Source organism: Vitis vinifera, chromosome 18 (assembly GCF_030704535.1).
Source record: "Vitis vinifera cultivar Pinot Noir 40024 chromosome 18, ASM3070453v1".
In the NCBI taxonomy this organism is placed as follows: Eukaryota; Viridiplantae; Streptophyta; class Magnoliopsida; order Vitales; family Vitaceae; genus Vitis; species Vitis vinifera.
The window spans coordinates 33292625-33314812 of record NC_081822.1 but is presented as its reverse complement, the minus strand read 5'-3'; the positions used below and the strand labels follow the sequence as shown (position 1 = coordinate 33314812).

The following is a 22188-nucleotide window of genomic DNA, read 5'->3' as shown; positions in this document are numbered from 1 at the left end:
CTTAGGTTGTTTCTTCATTTTCTACCGAGAATGTTGTCTTATAATGCAGGCAAACTATCACCAATGGAGAAAACATAGAGAAAAGAAGAGTTTTATTTTTCAATTTGTTTAGCCAATAAATACCTTTCTTTAATTTACTTTTCAAATATGATGACGTTCAGAAATTAGGAAAACTTGCCCATGAAAATATAAAACTTGGGTCTGCTCTGGATTAAAGAGAAATCAGACTTGGCGGTACATGGATGTTTGCCCAAATATATGAAATTAATTTAAGTGAAATTAGGGGAAAAGTATACTAATACCTGGATTCTAGCATATAGTAATGGTTAGGCTGGGAACTTGAAAATAAATTTTTTGTTCTTTGGAACTGAAATAATTTTCAGTTGACAGATTTTATTATTCGAAACAATTTTATGGAGAATTTATTCTTAAAACATAATATTTTTTAAGAATATATTGAAGGTGTTTTCTTAAAATATTATAAGAAATAATTGAAAATGTAAAGAATATTTTAAATATTTTTGCATTATACAATATTTTCATGAAAAACAAATCAAGAAAATTGCTTTTTCAATACAATATTTTTAAGAACTATTTTTATTTATTTTTTAAATGTTATCTAAGAAAACCCTATACCTAAAAAAAGTCGCCATAAAGCATAGAAACAAAACGGAGGCATAATACCTCCGGAGGCACTGTAGAATTTTTCAGCATAAAAAGGTTGTTGTTATTCTGATTTGTTAGGTCAGTCTAGGTAACAAAACCTAAGCTATCCCTTGTATATTTCATGACATAAGTTTAAGTAAAGAGGTATAATTAGCAAATGATCATTCTCTTCCCCTTACTTCCATCCTCCTCACTGTCCTAAGAAAAATTTAGCATCTTCAACCTTGTACTGCGTGTGCTCTCGGGTCCTATGGCTTTGTATCTAATCCCCATTTGCAAAACGTTCAGTGCGTGAAGCCTAAGGGTCTGAACAAAAAATCATGGTATAAAATGTGAACCAACCAAAAGGCTTTATCCAATTCTTGTGGCCATGCAAAGCCCTTCTCTTTCTCTGCCCCACTTTCCACCCACACCTCTCACTCCACCCCCCTCACCTCCTCTCTCTCTCTCACCTCCCACTTCTCCATGGCCACCGCCGCTGCCACCAAGCTCACGCCCCATCTCCTCTCTCTCTCCTCCCCCCTCCGTCGCCGGAAACCCCTGCTGCACCACCTCCCTCCGCCGCTGCCCCGGAATGACCGTTCTTCTGCCTTAACACTGGGACTCTCTAGCCGGAGAATTACTTGCAAGGCGACGGAAGTGTCGGTGGCGGAGGAGTCGTCGGCTGCGGGCGATGGCGGGAACTGGGTGCCGGTGGTGCCGCTGTCGGCATTGCCTAAGGGGGAGCGGCGCGTGATAATACAGGACGGAGAGACGATTCTGTTGTTGTGGTATAAGGATCAGGTCTACGCCATTGAGAATCGGTCTCCGGCTGAAGGGGCTTATTCCGAGGGATTGCTTAATGCGAAGCTCACCCAGGTTTGATTTTCAAATGCCTTTTTATAATTGCTACTATCCATTTGTTATGAATGCAAGTAAGCAATTTCACTAGTTAATGTTATTAAGGGAAGATGCAAATTGGTATTTGAAGATTGAACATTTTCCAACTATGGAATTATTTGATTGATCCTACATCATTGTTGCAATTAATGTTAGGATTGAAAATAAAATAGGAATTTGCATAGAAGTGTATCCCACAAATCAGTAATCTCACTTCTCTTCGTGTTGAAGTACTATTGCTGTTGTTGTTGTTGGTTGTGGTAGTGCTGGTAAATTTAGAGGAGAAAAGTTGTGTATTGATGTGGGTATCCCGAGAAAAGACTTTGGCATCACTTATTGGAAGGGTTCCGGAATGGGTTGATGGTTAATGGTAGGAAAATCAGAAGACAGCTTTTTGAGTTTTGGGTATGATTCAGGAAGTGCTAGCAATGTTTGGAATATTTTGGAATGCATTGAATAATTTGGGCTTTGATGGTTTCATGAAAATTTTATTTGGATTTGAGATTTCTGTTGATGAGTTGAGAATTTAGTTCAATTGATTGGTGTTGATATATGAGTAGAGATTTGAGTTGCAGCAATGATAAAGCACAGTGGATATGGGACACTTACTGTGGTTGTTGTTATTACTGTTTTTGTTGTTTTTATTATTTGTTGTGGGAGTGCTAAAAAATATAGAAGACAAAAGGTTGGGAATTGATTTGGGTTATTATGGGAAAAGAACCCAAGCAGTATTTGGTATTCGAGTGATTGTGAAGGGATTAGTGGTGATGCTAGGAAAATGAGGTGTATGTTGTTATTTCTTTAACATTGGGAGTATTTCTTGAATTCAGGAGCAATTAATGATGTTTGGGATATTTGGGAATTTATGAAGTATCATGAATAGCATAGATTTTGTTGCTTTGATGAGAAGTCTTTTAGATTCAAGATGTTTGTTAATGATTTGAAAACATGGTCAATTGTTTAATGTTAATACATCAGTGGAGATCGGAATTGCGACAATAATAAATCAATGCATGGATATTAGATGGGTAACTAATAACTATCACATAAAAAGGTTTGGTTGATAAAGTAGAAACAAATCTGAAAAAATTTGTTGTAGTTTTTGTTGTTTAATCATTATGAACTAAGCCTTATAAATTCAAATACTTTTTTCAGTCTAATTAAAACATAATGAAACTGTTGTGCACGACCAAACTGTTGCAGATGTCTTCTCTTCGTCTTTCTCCAAATTGGCGATACCTCCATACTTCTTATCGGTCCTTATTTAAGAATCTAAAATATGTTCTTTTTTCTTTTCTTTTTCTTTTTTAAATGCTTGTTATTTAAAAATTAACAAAAATTACTCAGATATTAAAGAGGAGCTCTAAAGAGACTTCAGTAAAGACAATTCATTGTGGATGCTTTATGAGCTCTTCTTAAGATTGTTGCCAAATGGAGTTTTTCAAAGTGAATGCGATGGGTTTTCCTCAAAATTTTGACAAATTCATCAATTCATCAATAGGATTTGTGAATTTAGAAAAATATGCAGGTCCCTAGAGTCCAATTAAAATTAGACGTCAAATTGTTATATAACAATCTTGGGAACATATACAATGTGGGAGTCACATAACAGAACCTTGCAATGGTGATCAAAGACAGACTGAAAAGTTACCAACCAAACAAGGAAGTGAAAAAGTTCAGGGGCTGACATCACAAACTGATGCATCCGTAGAGATGCCAACAATGTTGATCATATCGGACACAATAACAGTGTCTTTATCTTGGAGTGATTTTGAAGGTATAACGTCCTAATAAAATAAAAGATTGTTGGGTTGAAATTATACTATAACTTACATTATGAGTAGTTCTAACTAGAGAGGCATACAGGTTATGTGCAAATTTACTTATTTTGATCCTTGTATCAGATCATGTATTTTGACTAAGCCTGAAATGTGTTAAAATTTTTATTTCACCCTTGCTCACAATATGTCTTAAGGAAAAAAAAACAAGATTACTTTTGGAAGCACAGAAAGGGCAGATAAAGAACACATATATACCGCTTCTTTGTATAGTGGATTAGACTGTGGTTACCCCTCATGATAGAACAGGCCTGAGAGAAGTTTCCATTCAATAGAAATGATCCAGTGAAATGCTACTATTACATGAAGAGAAATTCTAGTTAAGAGGTTCTAAATCAATTTCTAAAGAGATGGAAGAGGAAACTTTCAATTCGATATATGTAGGTTCCTTTTTTTTCCCTTTCTTTATTGATAGAATTGCCCAGACACTCACCAGTTCCAGATCTTCACATACATTGGGTTTTTATGTAAGAGGAATTGAAAATGCAAAACCAATATGGAATTTATAAACCTTATTTAACCTCCAAAATCCATACAAGCAACTTGGAATTCAAGTAATAAATTGACAGCATGGTAGGATTATTCTGCAAACCTATGCTCGGTACCAGTTAGTTAGGAACTTACGATACATTTTGGTGCTGCCAATTTGAAGGACACCATATCCTAACATTCATATATAAAATGCACTGCCTAGTGATATGATGAAAAGTAAAACCTGATGATGAATTTCTTTTTTTCCAGGATGGCTGTATTGTATGCCCAACAACTGATAGCACATTTGATCTTCAGACTGGAGAAATCAAGGATTGGTATCCAAAAAACCCTGTGCTCAGAGTTCTCACACCTGCCTTAAGGACGCTCTTCATTTATCCTGTGAAAACTGATGATAAAAATATTTACATCAGAATGAGTGGAGGTGTAAGTTCAGATGCATCAGCAGAGATTGTTTTCAGTGGGAAGGCTCAACCTGGTTTAACTGCAACCGATGTAAATGTGGAGGAGGTAATTTTTTCCTTTTGAAGTTTGCCAAATGATAATTCAAACCCGTCACAAACTAGGGAAAAAAAAGTCAATATTTTCCATCTTCTGGTTTTAACCTGTGGTTTCCAACTTGTGTTCCAGGTTAGAATGATCGTTGATGAGGATCAAGAGGGTTTTGGTTTCACAGGGAAGAATGAATTGATAAATGGAAAGGCAGCTGTAGTTGGCTTCCTGTTGTTATTAGATTTTGAACTCTTGACTGGTAAAGGCATTCTCAAGGGAACAGGCTTCTTGGACTTTCTTTATGCTGTTTCAAATGCATTCAAGTAGGCCTCAGCTTCCTCTTAGGGATGAAAAGAATTTTTCTGATCCACATGGAGGTAATTTCTTTGTGTAGTCGGACAATACTTATATGTTTTATCTTTTGCATTTTTTCTTGTTTTACTGTATAAATTATGTTGGTTCTATAAATCAACTCATGTCAATCATTGTTTATGTTTTGAGAAATATCTTTCGTCACACAGTCCAAAGTATTGATGGTTCAAATGTTTGGAACCACCACAGGATGTGTTTAGACATTTTCACAACTCGTATTTTGTACTCTACTCTAAGTTGGATTATTTAACTTGTAACTGAGAATTCCTTGCTGGCTGAAATTCTTAATTGTTCCCAGTAATCCTACTTTGTCAATATATTTCTAAGTGCCGATGACCTACATTTCTGGACTGGCAAACGTCACTTTCTACAATGGCCATGCTGCTCTATTGTAAGCTTATTTCCCAACCATGTTGTGTTGCATTTCTAGCTGCTCCAAAGCATAGAAAAAGGTGGGCTGTGAATCTTGTGATAGGTGGTGATTTTCTAACATACAGTCACACTCCATGTTGATGAATAAAAAGGGTTCATATAAACAACCTCATTAAGTCAGGGTGAAGGCTTTATTATATTTTTGTGCCTGAAAACTTGGTGTGGATAATTTTAGGGGTAATCATTTTAATATGCTCAAAATTGTGCACTCACACACAAGTAAATCAAGCTCCAAAGGAATTCTGGTTTTGAGGGTATCTTTATATGTGCTGTTCTCTGTGCACTCCACATCCTGGCGTTGCTCAGGCGTGCTTATAGTATGTATACAAGAAATAAAATATCGATGCATTGAATACCACCCAGAGTGTTGTTCTATGAGTTTATTCTTTAATACTGCTTACTTGCTGAAATGCACAGAAGATGTGGACCTCTAGAAATTAGTTGCCACTCTCTTGGTATGATGGAAATTTCTTGATAAGAGATGTGCATTTATGATTTATGCGCTTGTATGTGTGTGTGTTTTTTCCTTTGTCTTCTTCCACTGTTTTATTGATTCAACAGACACTTGATGCTTAGATAAGCTGTTATCTTGATGTATTATCTAATTCAGAAGCCCTTTGGTATATAGTTATTCTGTGAATCAAAGATGAATATGCAAATATTTGAATAGTCTTCTAGTGAGGCTTCTCTTGTCTACTGTAGAATAAATTTCTCAACTTGGAATAGGTATTTTGCCCTTGACCGCTATACCAGTATTTCAAATTTCCCAATTCCGTTAGATGCCCGTTAGTCTCTGTAGCCAGAATAACTTGGAAGCAGTCTTTTGAGGGAACAGCGATATCCGACGATTCTAAAGTTTCAAAGTTCAGAAGCCAGTACACGAGTATTTGAATTCTTGATTCCATTTCTTGTTGTGACCAAATGATTAAGAAGCATAATCCTGGGAGATAAAACGATCTTTGACAAATAGAAGTTTGAATGTTCAAAATTTGTCTGTTAACTCAAATCTTGTTTCTCTGCATCCCAGCAACCTTTGTACACCTTAAAGATGTTTTGAACTTTGACATATATGTTCATGTCTCTTTCAACAGTCCTAAAGTCATGTTCTGTGACTAGTCATCCCAAGAGTCCCACTCTCCATGCATAAGCCATGGATATGAGAAAACCCATCAAGCCTCTCTACTGATGAGCTTTGAGTGCAAGCTCTGTAGTTTATGAAGACCTTGTATATAACTCTGAGTGGATTTCTCAGGCTTAGGTTGATGTCTTCATTGTTGGGCACTCATTAAAGAACTTCATCACCAATTTTTTTGGGTGAGTCTCTAGTGAAAAATGGTTCATGATTCATGGTTCATGGTTCATGGTTCATGGTTCTTCAGTTGCCGTCATACTATCCTGGTCTTTGTTAATATGTCATTTTTCCTTACTTGTACTAGTGTTGAAATCTGGAAAAGTATGGTGGTTGCATTACTTTTTACATGATTTATAAGGCATTCTAAGACTTAGCAAATGGAAACTTTTGAGGTCATGTGAATTAGTAAGCAACCTTTTTAGGTTGATTTGAAATCTTTTACTTTCAAAGGTGTCTGGGAGACCACCTTAATCGTTGAAAAGTAGGAAAAGTAGCTGTTGATAGTCAAATCTAACTTTTCATTTATGTTTGTTTCTTAAAAGACCACAAAAAAATATAAAAAAATAAAAAAACCTAAAGAAAATAATTTTCTTCATGTTATGAAAAAATGTGAGAAATTGAAATACTAATAAAAATAAAGATTTTAATAATTAAAATTAATTAAACATTTATATATTTTAAAATTATTTGATCTTTATATATAAAAGGAAAAAAAAAAAAAAGGAGTGAAATAAGGATGAAGAAATGTAAAAAAAAAAAAAAATTATTAACATTAAATTTATTTTTTTCTTCTTTTTTTTTTTCCTAATTTTTACCCTCTCATTTTCTCCCAATTTTAAATATAGCCTAAAATATTTTCCTAGAAAGAAAAATAAATATTAAGAGCATGTTTGGATTTAGAAAGTTTGAGAGGGAAAAAAATAGTGAGAAAAATTACAAGGAAGAAGATTTATAAAATATTTTATTTTATTTGGATGTTAAAAGGAAAAGTTGAGGGAAAAAAATATTAAAATTATTAAAGAATACAATTTTTAGGTGAGTATTTAATTTTGTGCTCAAAAATTATTATAATTTGTATTTATTAATAACTACATTGTATTGTTTACTAGTCAAGCATACTTCAAAAAAAATGATATTTACATCATAAGATAAGATACCAATTTATGGGAATTTAAATTATTTGCAAAAATAGTATAAAAACTTGAAACAAATATGCAAAAAATGTAAAATAAATTTAAAAATGATTAATATTAATGTACTAAAATGTTAATTAAATCTTCATTACTTTAATTTAAAAAAGAACACATATTTCTTATACATCTAAATATTTTCATATTACAAAAATATTTATTAAATGATATATACATAGTTTTTCAGATCAAATACATAAACATATATGTTTTGATATTGGTTTGTTAATAGTCAATCCATGATTTTTGAAATGAATATATATATATATTTGGTAAATCTAGACCCGTATTTTCACATGCGTTCTCATTCAATAATGAGACTTAATCTTAGTAAATGAACCAATTTTAAGGGTAATAATGAGATAAAATAAATAAAATCCCGATCATATAGATGCTTATTTAAATTTAATAATAGGCTTGAACTCAAAAAATACTATTATTAAGCTTTATTCTAGGGTTGACTAATATTTTTAAAAAATTAGAAAAAAAAAATGGAAACCCCCTCAAAAAAAAAAACCTCAGATTTGGGTCATACATATTCAACATTGGTATAAAAAATAATAATAATAATAATAATTAAAAAATTGGAAAAATTTAGGATTCTAAGAGAAGCATCCCCAACCCCATATCATTTTTCAACTGGTGAATTGAGTGTGACAAAGATTGCTTAAAAATAAATAAATAAATAAATAAAATTAGAGGTTGAAATGTCCATTATAGCCTTGGTGAGTGTTTTTTTTTTTGAAAAAAAAAAATAGACAAAAAGTTATTTCCTGTGGGAAGAGGATATTATTATATTGAAATATTTTTCCTTTAAAAAAAAAAAAAAACCTATCTTTTAGATTTGAGGCCACTGTTGACATGATAGCCTATAATGGAAAAGTTGAGGGGCATAGAAGCCATGAAAATGGATGGTCAATTGACCACTCTGAATTTCCATTGTGATTCATGACATCATGCATGACCTAAATTTAGATATTTCTAATGTAAAGTTAAATTTGACCCATTACAAGATAATACAAATATATAAATTTTAGGTAAAAAAAAAGGTTTAAAGAATAAAAATATAAAGTTTAGATAATAATAATAATAATAATAATAATAATATATGAATGAATGAATTCTTTGTCACAATATATGTATATTTTCATAAACCAAATATGTACACAAAAATTTCAAGACAAATTCCCATATGATCATCAGTAAGTGTGTCCAAAGAAGAAAATTGAAAAAAGGAAAAAAAAAAAAATGACAAAATTGAACTTTTTTTTAATGGTTGATTAATATTTTCCAACTACAAGCATTCCCATTTCACTATCAAACTTTTTAAGTAACCAATAAAAATAAACTAACTTTAGGGCCACAAGCAAGCCTTCCCACGTCATCATCAATTGGTCAATTTATAGTATAAAAAAAGATTGAGTCCACTAGAGAAAAGGGAACAAAAATTTAAGTTTCAAGTGCAATCAATATTGTCACAATGCAACTATTGTATGGTCAACTTAGTCCATAGACCACGTTTTAGATTTTTTTTTTTTTTTAATATATGATAATTACAACAAAAATTGACAAGCATGTTTTTATATGGGTTGGTTTTATTGTGGGAATCTACACCCACTTACAATTTATTATGATGCTGTAATGATTTGGAAAAGCATTTTGTTTTTCAAAAATGCTTTTTTTGGTAATGGTAGAGTTCAATGATAGTGACCCCTCTTCATTACCCATGTTTTCGTATTAACAAATTTAAAATAATTCAATATGCAACAATCCATGCCAAATATATTATATACTTTAAGGTAAAACAGACTCTCATAGTTTTAAAATGTGCTTACAAAATTAAGATAAGTATAATCCAAATAACTTTCTCTCATATTTGATATAAAATATTACAAACACCATATCAACACAATGTCCTCGTTGTATCTCATAAGATTGTGAAGTCAAATAAACAAATATATTGTTTCCTTATATTGGGATCGATAATCAATTCTAATACTATTTTGTAACGACTTATATTTAATTGTGTAAATATTGTTTGTTATAAGCTCAAATAAGTCTAATGTGTTTACAAAATTAAGAGAAACTTATACATATATAATCTTAATAACTTTATCTCATATTCGATTTGAGTATCAGGTGATAGCTATTAACACAAACTTTTTTTTTTAAAAAAAAAAAAATTATATTGATTTTACTTTGACTCAAAGTTGGAATAATTTACAAAACAAAAACATATGAAGCATTTTTAATTTAATATGTAAAATAAATTTTTGGTTCCAATTTATTTATTATCCTACAATAGATTAAAGGGAAAACTTTGGGTAATATTTGGATATACATTCTATTTTTTATTTATTTTTTAAATAATTTTTTGTACAAAATATAAAAATTATGAGAAAATAAAAATATTTAATAAATTTTAAAAATTTACAAAGCGTTCTCAAGTTTTGTATAAAAAATTTATATTTTATATAAGATTTTTTTTTTATTTTTAAAATAAAAAATACATGGAAACATGTCCTTAATTTCTTTCTTTCTAATATCATAATAAAGTATATAAAATAAATTATTTTTTAATTTAATTTTGATTATAATAATTTAATAATTAATCTTAATTAATTACTCTTAAATCCCTTCTCTTTAAAATTATTGACTTGATCCTCCAAGGCCATGAAAGGGTGGTCAAATATGGTAGGTACATAAACCATCTGGAATTTTTATCCTTTGAGATTGACCCTTGAAGATGCACTTTGGGCACGTGACATCAAGCATTGTCTAATCATCATCATCTACCTTTTACACTCCATGACGCTCTTCTCCGTTAATTGAACACTATTTTTTTATTCACCATTTTTTCTCAAAATTTGTACTATATTTTCATGCCAATAAATTTGATCATTTTTTTTATTTTTAGAATATTATTTATATAATCACAATTTAAAATTAATTTATTTATATGGTATAGAATATCACTATATAAACCTCAACCCCGACTGGTGATTTTTTTTAGGCTGTGTTTGGTTTTTAAAAAGTATTAAGAAAAAAAATATTTTTAAAATTTTTGGTTCCATTATGAAAAATAAAAAAATCAAATATAATTAAAATTTGTCAAAATTTATATATTTTTAAATTATTTAATATTTATATAATAGAGAGAAATAAATCATATGAATTTAAAGAAATAAAAAAAATAATTTAAATCTATTTTTTATTTTTTATCTATTTTTTTATATTTTCTTTTCTTCATATTTTCTCTCAAATTTTTTTAAACCATACCTAGCCTAAATATGTTTAAATAATATAATATTTTATGTAACATATATAATTTACTATATGATCTAATTAATATAAGAAGCAATTAGCAAAAATTAATGAAATTTGGCATAAAAACACAAGTGCAAAATTAAATATATATTTTTTTAACCACAATGCACGTGGGAAATTCCACACCCTTTCAACACGTATTGAACCCAAGATTTCCAAAACGTGAACATTTCCACAACTTGTCCATATCTCCCATATCCACCGTCTACTCTTCTTTAAGATTATTACTAGAAACCCACCACCCTCCCTTACTTTGACCTTTGAAAATCTTGACTTTCCTCCTCACTCACAAATCATAATATCCCTTTCAACAGTCAACCCTTTCTACATTATTATATTCACCATAAAACCCCAAACCCCACTTGAACCCTTTTGACTTTTTCCATCTTCAACCTTTATAAATAACCACCTTCCTCCCACCTTTCGCACCATCACCTTGATAATTTTTCTTCCAGAATGAGTAGCTCAGAGGAGTTCGGAAGCTCAAGCTCACCCGTCAAGAAGAAGTTCCGGGGCGTTCGCCAGCGAAAATGGGGGAAGTGGGTGTCAGAGATCAGGGTCCCGGGCACGCAGGACCGCCTCTGGCTCGGCTCCTACGCCACCGCCGAGGCGGCCGCGGTGGCCCACGATATCGCATCGTATTGCCTGCGTGGGGGCACGTCCTTGGACGGGCTTAACTTTCCTCACGTGATAAGTTCCAAGGTGAGGACTGATCTGTCCCCCAGGTCGGTGCAGAAGGCTGCGTCCGACGCTGGGCTGGCGATTGATGCTCAGTTTGCGATCCAAAAGTCATCGGAGGATGGCGCCGGAGGCTGCAGTAGAGCGCAGGGTGGGGATCAGATGGAGGTTTGGGGGAATGCGGATGATAATTATGGAGCTTCACGGCAGGGGAGTGAGTTCAGAGGAGAAGAGGCATTGAGCATCTCCATTGATGATTACCTCTAAAATCCTACCAATAATAAGAATGTACATATAATATCCCGAGAAAATTTTATCCGATCGGTTTTATTTGGATAGAGAGTGGTATATTTTGTAATTTTTTTAAAAAAATAGCATATTAGTTTGTAATACAAAAGTCATGGAAATGAAAACGGGATGATGTTTTCACACCCTGTGTGTTCTTGTTGTCTTTTGATGGAAGCAAACGGCTAGTATTTCGTTCAAATTTTCTCCTCCCGTCCAGCGAATCGTATAATGCCATGTGGATTGTTCAAGGGTATTTTCGTTATTTCATTGTGGTAAGGAGACCACGTGAATTACTATTGTAGCCTGCTTCGGGTGGACAATGGTATGTTATGTCTTCACACCATGTGCGCTCATGGTGTCTTTTGGTGGAAGCAAACGGCTACTGTTTCGTTCAAATTTTCTCCCCCGTCCAGCGAATCGTATAATGCCATGTCGACGGTCAAGGGTATTTTCGTTATTTCAGAGTGGTCAGGAGAGCACGTGAATTACTATTGCAGCCCTGCTGCTGGTGGAGAGTTACATCACCGTCCTCGCCGCGTCAAAGTCAAAGTCACTGACTGGTCCCCTTGACCAACTTATAATTTTTTATGTATCACACAAATCCATTCATGATTCATCTTTAGCTGTATTTTGAATCACTTTTTGACGACTTCTTCTCATTTCGAATCCACAATTATTATTGACTTTTTCCTTTTTATTTTTTCTCAATATTCAAATTAATTTTTCAATTTTGACAGTAGGGCTCCCACTTGATCTCAAATTGAATATTCCAATCATTTGAACATAATTTTATTTCTAGCGTCTATAAGGTTTTTTTTTTTTTAAGTCATATTTAATTTTTAAAAATAAAAAATAAAATTTATTAAAGATGGTGGATAAAACTTAATATTTATTATTTAATAATTTAAATTAATATTAAATTAAATTAAAATATAATTAAATTATTAACTTAAAACTTATTATTTAATTCTTATTTTAAATATTAAAATTATTTAATAAAATTAATTTAAAATTTATTTTAAACTATCAAATTTATATATTTATTCTTATAATTTAAAATTGTTTCTAATTTTAAGTCATACCATTAAATTATTTTATTAAATATATTTAATTTATTTAATAATTTAAATTAAATTATTAAGTTACTTTAATTTACTAATTTGGTTTACCAAACATTCACTACCAGTTGACTTTAAATATAAGAATGGAATTGAACAAAATTGATAAATAAATGGATAATTAGGTAATATTTCAATGAGTAACCAAAATCGTAAAATTAAAAACCAGTCAATTATCACGGGAAAGTATCTGTTTGGCTACTGAGAAAATTTTCCAAAGTGGGTATTAGCTAGACTCTTTGAAAACTTCAAAAGTTAGGGGAGTCGATCAAGACATGCATTGATGCCATGTGAACATTCAATACCCATCAACATTAATTAATCTTCAACTAATCTTATATACAAAATTAATGCATTTAGAAGATTAAATGTGAAAGTTTGATTGAAAGTTGAGGATGTGAAATTAATGAATGCACATGATATTGTCGGTAGATAAAATATAGTAATTGAAAATGACATGTCGGTTTGGTCACATTACTAAGTTTAGTTGATTAATTTAATTATCATTTATTTTTGTGGTTGAAACCTTTAGATAATGATTTGTATCATATCCATATTAAATTTATTTCAATTATATAGGTACAAAATCTATCTGTCCTCAAGTCCTGCCCAAGAAAATAAACTCCACCCACCATTTATTTTTTCTTTTAATTTATTAATTACAAAGTTTTTTTAAAAAAAATTTGAAACCATCTCCTCTTCAACCCTCACCCATATCTCCAAAAACCTTAAACCCATCCTAAATCCTAATTTTAATCTCTAAAGTTAAATTCTTCCTCTCCCTCTCCCTCTCCCCATTTTTTTTTTTCTTCTTTCTCTTTTATTCATCCCATCTTCTTTTCCACTTTAAGATAGCAAAATAATAATAGTGAATAATAAATAAAATAAAAAGGGGAAGTGCCATGACCTTACATCATGTTGCTCCAATTGCAGCAGCAAATGGCCATGGCCAAATGAGATTGGGAGAGGGGGGAAAGGGAAGTAGAATAAGAGATTAGAATTAGGGCTTTTGCATGCATGTTGTAGGCATAAAGGTTGATGAAGAGGTGCAATTTTCCTCCTGATCACATGCCTTGTACTATTTCAAATCGAAAATAAAAAATGGGTATATCTATTTGGACAAAGCCTGGTCCAAATAGAATGGCTAAGTTATTATTCCTCATTCCTCAAACTCTTCACTAGACATTATTCAATTCCCAAGAGAGGCCAACCCAAATGTTTGTACACCCCATTCATCACAGTTTGAGATCATAACAAATATCCCACATGACCTGTGAATTAAACCAAACACATCAACCACAACACAAAACATAGAGAAAATTAAATGTCCCAAGAAAATCCCATCTTCACTACTCCATTTTCTGCTGATGCTGTTGAGGATTGTGTTGGGGAAATGTAAAAGGACCACCTGTGAGGAGCTTTGGAGGAGGAATTGATTCCAGAAGAGGCCTTCCAGTACCGATGAGGGAGGTGGACCGTCTAGCTCCATTCGTTGAGAGCAGCAGCCTGAATGTCCACCCAAGAACATTAGGTGCAAACACCCTGTAAAGGAGGAAGATATCATACCAGCTCGGGTACTTCACGTATGCATCTCCACGACAGGCCCCCGCCACCATCAACCTTGCAAACTCCTCCACCGGTCCACCGGTCACCTGTACCTAACACGAAAAAGGCAGTAGTGATAAGCATGCAAAGCTTTCATGGCAATTAATCACACTGTTGTAGTAGTATGTGAGGAGGACAATGAATACTCTCAAAAATATTTATATACATCAACCTGCATAGATGAATTTTGAGTTGATTGGATGATTTTCTATGTGAGTTTTGGTGTATTAGCAAAAATATAGAACAATGAGACATGCCATGTGAAATTATTACCCGGGTTTTTGAAAATATTCAGTTGGCGCTAAGTATGCATTCATAGTATATTTCACAAGGTTAACTATACATGATCTGGGTCTCAATGATTTCATAAGAATTACATGCCATTGCTGGTAAGACTTGAGAAGTGATTAGGGTTTTCGATCGGGCTAGAGAAAGATAAAAATTGTATGCCATGTATTAGAGTATGTATGTTTCAAAGCAAGTTCAAGGAGGAATACCTACTAATGCAGTTAGCCTATCTTTGGTATAGCATTTTTCTAATTAATTTTCTTTGCTTTTCCTCTGTTTTCTAGGCATATAAAGAAAAACAAGAGTGATGAAAAAATAGGGAATCATGGACTGGCATAAAAAGTGGTAGATATCAAAGAAAAAGACTTACTTCCCTTTCTTCCTTCCACTGCATCTCAGCACCATCCTCCAACATGAATTTCCCTCTAGTCATGTCACTCCCTATCCAACCATGTGTTGCAATGGTAATTCCAACCTCTTTCGCTTCGAATCTCAACGTCTCATAGAAGTTTATCAAAGCCGCCTTCGCAGCCTAGTTCACATTCAGAAATATATATTGCAATAACAATTAGAAACCACTAAATTTTTGTTTGCTTACTAAGAAAAAGTGCCCTCAGCCAAGATTAAAAAACTAAGCATGAAAATCAACTCATCCAATGGATGTATACTTACTGCATATAAACTCATTCTTGGCAGAGGCAACCAGTTCTCCACCGATGCGTTAACAATGACTCGGCCATTGCTCTGTCGTAGGAAAGGCAAAGCGACGTACGTTGGATAAACATTTCCCCAAAAATTTATGTCCTACAAATATACATGAGCAAAACAGACATAAAAGAGAATCAAATTAGAACAATTCAAGGCAACTTTCTGCAATATATTGGAGTTCTAAACCAGCATTTAGTCCTTACCATCAAAGGGGGAAACACGGATGTGTCTATAGCTTCCTCAAAGTAGAAGGTGTGCCCCAAACTTGCCGTGTTCACTAGATGATCCACTGCAGAATTAAACACAAAAACAATTACAATCCAGGCACAAAATCCTATAAAGACCATACTTATAATCTCAATTCGATCATGAAGTATTGTTTAAGTCATCAATGCATATCAGAATAACTTATCAAATGAATGGTGCCAGTACTGCAATTGTCGAATTCATAGATATCAGCATTGACACCATTGGAGATGAAGTATGTGAGGATGAGACTAACCGCGGCCATAGTAATTGACGGTTTCGGTGACGAATCGCCTACAATCATCTAGCTTAACGACATCTGCAGCCATGATCATAACATGTTTCGCCCCTAGCTGCCTTGCATTCTCACCAATTCCTAGTAGCCTGTTCTCTCTCCTCGCAACCAACACAAGTTTCGCCCCCTTCTTTGCATACTCATATGCAACTTGCTGAGAATATTACAAACACAAATTTCATCACATACATGGGGTTTTGTGATCTGAACATAACTGATATCAGCTCACATGAATCAACGTATTGGGAGGTGGGTGTTTGCAGGTTAATTTACAGATATTTCTTGTTTTGTTGCCAATTTTGTTTGCTGGTGGTTTGATAAGCTCTCAAAAATGCTATTTTAGTTGAAGTATTTGATGTTTTTCAGTGGTTTGAGTGTCTTAAACTCACCTCTTACACCAGAAATTTGATCATCATCTCAACTATTCAATTTTGTATCTAATTCAAGTGGCCAATGATGCAGCCTAAAACTAGTTGTATCCATCAATAGTCAGACCCTAATTTCATCATTTTGAAAATCCATAAACATGATATATATATATATATATATATATATATATATATATATATATATATATATAAGAATTCATCACAAGAAAATGCCTTGATTTCCACAAAATCAGAAGTCATTGACATGATGAATGTGTTCCAGAAACAAATCATTTTCATATACTACAACACCCAAAAGAAAAAAATTGGAGACAAAAAGGGCAATTAATTAAAGAGGAGTGATCAGTACCTCTCCAATCCCAGAAGAAGCACCAGTGATGATAACTACTTTGTCCTCCATGTTTTCACTGTAAAGGGTGTTGTAAACCCACTCACAGGCATTGATGAAGGACAAGGCAGGCCATGCAAATGCCAGCATCACCAAGCTCGCTGGAGGCACCACCAGATTCAACAGAGAGTTGATCAGATCCATCTCTAGTAAGAAGAATGAAGGGCCTGCAGGAGGGTGGGTGGGTGAGTGGGTGGAGTAGTGAAAATGTGAATGTAACAGAAGAGAGATCTATAGAGAGAGAGAGAGAGAGAGGAAAGGGGCTCTGGATTTGGCCTGTAGTGCTGAAACATCAACAGACCATGGGCTCATGCAGTGGGTGAAGAGACCACGTGTAGGCTTGGAGGCTTAGTTTTGTGACGGATGGAGGTGGTTTTGGAAGGTCTTGCATCCAGACGTGAGCAGTGTTTGAAGCTTTGTGATCAACTGACGATAACCCCATTTGAGATATACTTTGCTTTTGGTCTCTTATCCATTAATGCTTGTGGGGTCTGCTTTGAATTTTGTCATTTCACATTTGAATGAAGGCTCAGCACACAAAGGGATGAAAGCTTCTTGTTGGTGGGGTGATTTTAATTCACTGTAATTTTTTTTTTCCTTTTTTTTTTCCCTTACATTTTCCCTTTTATTTTCTTTCCTTTTTTGCTTTCTTTCACACTTTATAGAATCCAAATACACAAACATTTAAGATATGGTAATAGATTTTCATGCTTTAATGATTTTATCTCATGCTCTTTAATTTCCTTTATGAAAACTATAGGGTATTGGTTTGCCCACTATGGATGTTACAATCTCAACTATTGAAAAGGTTGTACTAAAGTCTAGGCCATTGTGTTGCCCAAGGTTTTTCCTAAGGCAATTACTCAAAAGCCTTGATGATAACAAAACATTGAATTCAAATTCAATGATTTCAATGAAACCCTTTAAAAAAAAGTGATCTTAAAGGGCTTGAAATCAAGAAGACCATACATGAAATATCAAGATATCAAGATGGGGTTATATTTTAGTTTAAATTTAAAATTAATGTCATGTAAAACTAGGAAAAGGTGCTATCAATAATAGGTAAATCCTTCAAACTTTTCCATGGCACTCAAATTATATATCAAAGATAGATTTAAATTATGTTTTTCATTAAAACATCATTTTGAAAGATTCCATTGTAAAATATTTTTGAAAACCAAAAAATCTCTATAAATGTCGTTCAATTTAAAAAGGTTTTCAAATATATGCAATATCAAGTGTGTTAATGTTCAACATTATAAATTTGTTTAAAGGATCAAAATTTAAGCAAATGAGAAATTGGACCTTGGGGTTGCTGATCAATTGATGACTTTATTGACTGATTACTCGATGTGGCTAATGGTGCCCCTGAATGCTTAAAAAATGCACTCATCTAATGGTAAGTTGTCTTGAGTAAATCAACTCAATTGCATGGTTAACTTATTGTGCCTTCCTGCTTCTTGATGATCACATACACGTAGTGCATTAAATGCATAACAACTAACTCCCTAATAAATCAACCAAGTGTTTGATTGAAACTTTAGGAAATTTGTTTCTAACGGCTAATTGACTTTTATTTCATATAAAAAGGTCTCTTAAGTCACACATGTGTTCTTCCACGGACCTAGCATTCAATTATACTTATTATAAGAATCGACAAACAATTATAGAGTGTTGATGTCTCACGTCTTAGGTGATCCAGGTAGTTGACAGATGGATAGACGCGTGATCTCAACTCATAAAGGTTCTTGATCCAGTCGTCATTCCTGCAAGAAGGCATCCGGACAGGGTGTCCGGACGCCCCCTCCGATGATATTGTTAGTCATGGTAAGAGAGAGATATAAATCAGTTGGCCTTTTACTAGGTATCAAGAGGTTACCAAGGGATCCCCTTCTTCTTCGTGCGAAGGCATATATATACAGCTTCAGGGGTACTGTTCCTTTCATTAATGGTGAGGAGATATTTTATGTTGTGATGATGATAATAGGTGTCAGTAGGAGTATTATCACCCTACGAATGGCTGTCAGAGACCATGGTAGGTGATGCGGCTGTCAGAGATCGTGGGAAGTGATTATGTAGAATGATCGTGGGAAGTGACTTGCTGTCACTTCCTCTTGTCTTCTCATTCTGCAGGTGATGGGATGTGGGCCATAGCTGGCTGTCGTGATAGCGTGTAAGACTTGCTTTACTTTGATTGATGATCCGGATGATTATATCCGGGTGGCACATGCTTATTGCCCGGATGTATTGTGGAGCAGATGCACTATGAAGGTTGTCCGGATGTCTGTGCTTTGCCAGCGACGTTTGCTCTTCCTTGGATAGGAGAAGTTGAAACGTCTTTTGCCTTTCCTTGAGGTGATCCGGATAGGAGAACTGCCTTATGCATATCTTTAGGGGAATCCGGATGGTGGTGGTTCGGATGATGATGCGTGCCACGTGTCACTGTGAGGTGCGTGCCACGTGTTTCCCAGAGGGAGGGGTCCCTACATAGAGTGCATTTATTTCAAAACTTGCAAATATTTTATTGCAACTTGAAATCCTAGCCATGATTTTCATTATACTTAAAACTATTGAAGTGCAAAGTTTTGTAAAATCACCTTCCTGTGAACTCATTTTTGTATCATCTAGGTCTTAGTGAGAGAATGTGAAAGGAGTTGAGGGATACTCATTGGAGCATTATAAAAGTCTGTTAGAATATAGAAAATCCAGGTGTTAAAAAAAAAATGCTTTGGTTGAAAGAGTTCTTAAAACATAGTGGATTACCTCTTTGCTTGACATTAAGTAAAGGAAGTTGATGTAGATGGTTAATGGAACTACCATAAGTTCTATTTGCAACTTATTCTCCCTTCTATCTTCATTTATTACTCGCTTTACATATTGCATTGCTATCGTCTTATTTACTAATTGAAAATTAATGAAAGTTTTCAAAAATTAATCGACACCTAATTCACCCCCTCTTGGGTGTTTTTCTAAGTTAGATTAGCTTGTCTCCACGCTTAGATAAAAGTACAAATATATAGAATCATGTTATAAATAAATTAATAAAACTAAAATACAAACTAATGTGACTATGGTACAAAACAATGGATGCAAGTTGGGTATATAGTATTGAAACCAAATTATCTGCATATCATATTGTGATTGATCCTACTTTTTGGTACATACCAACTTAGTATTGTAATAGGACTCTTTCCTTTATTTTGTTTATTAAATAAAAATATGTAAAAATATATATAATGAAAAAGATACATTTCCCTTTTAAGGAAAAAATATATTTGATTAAGGAAAGATTAGTATTATTGTTATTATTATTATTTTATATTTTGAAAATATTTAATTAAGAGATCTATAGATAGAGGAGAGAGAGACAAAAACAAAACAAAACAAAAAAACCAAAAGAGGAAAATCATTTTGTACATTTGAGTTCCTTTTATCCCCTTTTTCTTTTTAGATCACACATAAGGGAGAAAATTATACACTACTGTTATCAGAGGGAACCCAAAGAGCCACCTTGAGCTCATTATTGTTGTCTTCTTTACTCATTTTTACCCCTTTTTTTTTGTTGAAATACCCATTATTATAATCATCAAAAATAAATTTTTAGCATCATGGATTAATTAGGACTTTAACTTAACATAATTCTTTACTTTATAGTTGAATCCTAACTCAATATAGTTTTAAGGGTAAACACAATCTTGAGCTAACATATATATTTTGAAAGGCAAACACATTTTCAAAGATAAATGCAAACCTTAGGCCAATAGAATACCAAAGACACATAATCTCTCGAGCTAATACAATCACGAGGGGTGATTGGCATCATTTGCAAACCTAATAGTTCTTCCTTCGATATGATATTTTGTGACTTAAACACTTAACCTGGTTTTGAAGTTGATTGTATAAAAGAGTAAGTTTGTACTTGTGTTTGCCAATGAATCATATTAGCCGAAGATTGTATTTACGCTTGAAACTATGGTGATCATCAAGAGTGAAACTATAGTGATCATCATTTCTTGGGAGTAGTATTATTATAAGCCTTACACCTATTGAACACTTTGCATAAAATTTAATAACAAAATAACATGATATTTAGTTTTTTAATCGATGTTTGTGCATTTAACCCTTTTTAAAATTTTTTATCAAATTTAAAATTAAAAAGTAAAAAATAAGTTCTGAAACATGTTTGATAAACTTTTTTTTTTCAAAATTAAAATTTTAAAACAAAATTTGAAAAATTATAATGATTTTTTACATTCATATTTGACAAGAGTAGGTTTGGATTATATAACCTAACATAAATGCATTTAATTTTATTAAAATAAACATTATATTCATATGATCAGTTTTTATTTTTATCTTTTTTAATGCTCCAAACATGTCCTTCCATTACCAAGGTTGTGATGTTTTTACTGCCCACTTTATAGATTGTCATTTTGATGAAAATGTTTTCCTGCCGTTAGGGGGAGACAAGCCAAAAGAATGGCTAGACATTACATGGTATGTACCCTCCTTGTCTCATCTTGATCCTTGCACAAGACAATGTGAATTAGAAGTTCAAAGGATTGTTCATTTGCAAGGACTTGCAAATCAATTACCTGATGTTTTCACAGATATAAAGAAAGTAACAAAGTCACACGTGCCAGTTGTGAATGCCTCAACACGTATTGATGTCCCTGAAGGACAATTGGAGAATGTCATAGCAAATGAATCAAAGACACGCTTGAAGCATGGAAGACCTATTGGCTCAAAGGATTTAATTCCTAGAAAAAGAAAAGGTACAACATATGAAAAACTTAGTACTGATCCTGAAGAGTTCACAAATATGAAAGGGTCAAATGATGAAACCCAACTTGACAAACAGTTAGCTCCTGAAGAAGCACAAATTGATCAAATACCGATATCTAGAATTGAAGAGATCTCAATGAGTCACACGGGAGAAACCAAGGACCGTGGTGACATTATCATAGATAATATATTCGCATTCCAAGTGGCTATGGACATCATGAGAAATGATGAATATCAAGAACCACAAACTATGAATGAATGTCGAAAAATGAAAGATTGGCCAAAATGGAAAGAAGCAATCCAAATAGAGCTAAACTCGTTAACAAAATGAGAGGTATTTGGACCTATAGTTCAAACACCTAGAAACATAAAGCATGTTGGATATAAATGGGTCTTTGTGAAAAAACGAAATGAGAATGATGAAATCATAAGATATAAAACACGACTTGTTGCTCAAGGCTTCTCTCAAAGACCTGGTATAGACTATGAGGAAACTTATTCCCCCATAATGGATGCAATCACATTTCGATACTTGATAAGTTTAACAGTCTCTGAAGGACTAGATAAGCATCTTATGGAT

At 33.1% G+C, this 22188-nt stretch overlaps 3 protein-coding genes across 4 annotated transcripts; 2 read left to right on the top strand and 1 right to left on the bottom strand.

Annotated features, from left to right (window-relative positions):
* The first annotated feature begins 747 nt into the window (after positions 1-747).
* LOC100248314 (uncharacterized) lies at positions 748-5020 on the top strand. Its single transcript, XM_003634894.4, has 3 exons — positions 748-1524; positions 4125-4385; positions 4506-5020. The coding sequence occupies exons 1-3, from the start codon at positions 1132-1134 to the stop codon at positions 4692-4694; spliced, it is 843 nt and encodes a 280-aa protein (XP_003634942.1). The 5' UTR covers positions 748-1131; the 3' UTR covers positions 4695-5020.
* Positions 5021-11230: 6210 nt separating this feature from the next.
* On the top strand, positions 11231-11834 carry LOC100243187 (ethylene-responsive transcription factor ERF020). The gene has a single exon (XM_002276958.5). It carries the CDS (start codon positions 11277-11279, stop codon positions 11763-11765), a length of 489 nt encoding a protein of 162 aa, XP_002276994.2. The 5' UTR covers positions 11231-11276; the 3' UTR covers positions 11766-11834.
* A 2165-nt stretch (positions 11835-13999) lies between these two features.
* Positions 14000-17112, bottom strand: LOC100260124 (11-beta-hydroxysteroid dehydrogenase B). 2 transcript variants are annotated; one of them, XM_010647620.3, is made up of 6 exons: positions 16785-17112; positions 16008-16200; positions 15709-15794; positions 15470-15601; positions 15168-15329; positions 14000-14556 (listed from the first exon to the last, which is right to left on the bottom strand). In XM_010647620.3, exons 1-6 carry the CDS (start codon positions 16965-16967, stop codon positions 14254-14256), a joined length of 1059 nt encoding a protein of 352 aa, XP_010645922.1. In that variant the 5' UTR covers positions 16968-17112; the 3' UTR covers positions 14000-14253. The 2 variants fall into 2 exon arrangements, with proteins under 2 accessions (XP_010645922.1, XP_002279316.1); XM_002279280.4 differs by having other exon boundaries at positions 14000-14562; positions 16785-17101.
* Between the last annotated feature and the right edge of the window lie 5076 nt (positions 17113-22188).

Bases quoted from the DNA above. Each gene is read 5' to 3' on its own strand.
- LOC100260124 (XM_002279280.4), bottom strand. From the start codon at position 16,967: ATGGATCTGATCAACTCTCTGTTGAATCTGGTGGTGCCTCCAGCGAGC. The intron at 15,330-15,469 runs GTAAGTATACAT...AATGTGAACTAG, and splicing joins CAAGAATGAGTTTATATGCA to GCTGCGAAGGCGGCTTTGAT. The intron at 14,563-15,167 runs GTAAGTCTTTTT...TTTTCGTGTTAG, and splicing joins AGTGGAAGGAAGAAAGGGAA to GTACAGGTGACCGGTGGACC.
- LOC100248314 (XM_003634894.4), top strand. From the start codon at position 1,132: ATGGCCACCGCCGCTGCCACCAAGCTCACGCCCCATCTCCTCTCTCTC. The intron at 1,525-4,124 runs GTTTGATTTTCA...CTTTTTTTCCAG, and splicing joins TTAATGCGAAGCTCACCCAG to GATGGCTGTATTGTATGCCC. The intron at 4,386-4,505 runs GTAATTTTTTCC...CTTGTGTTCCAG, and splicing joins CCGATGTAAATGTGGAGGAG to GTTAGAATGATCGTTGATGA.
- LOC100243187 (XM_002276958.5), top strand. From the start codon at position 11,277: ATGAGTAGCTCAGAGGAGTTCGGAAGCTCAAGCTCACCCGTCAAGAAG.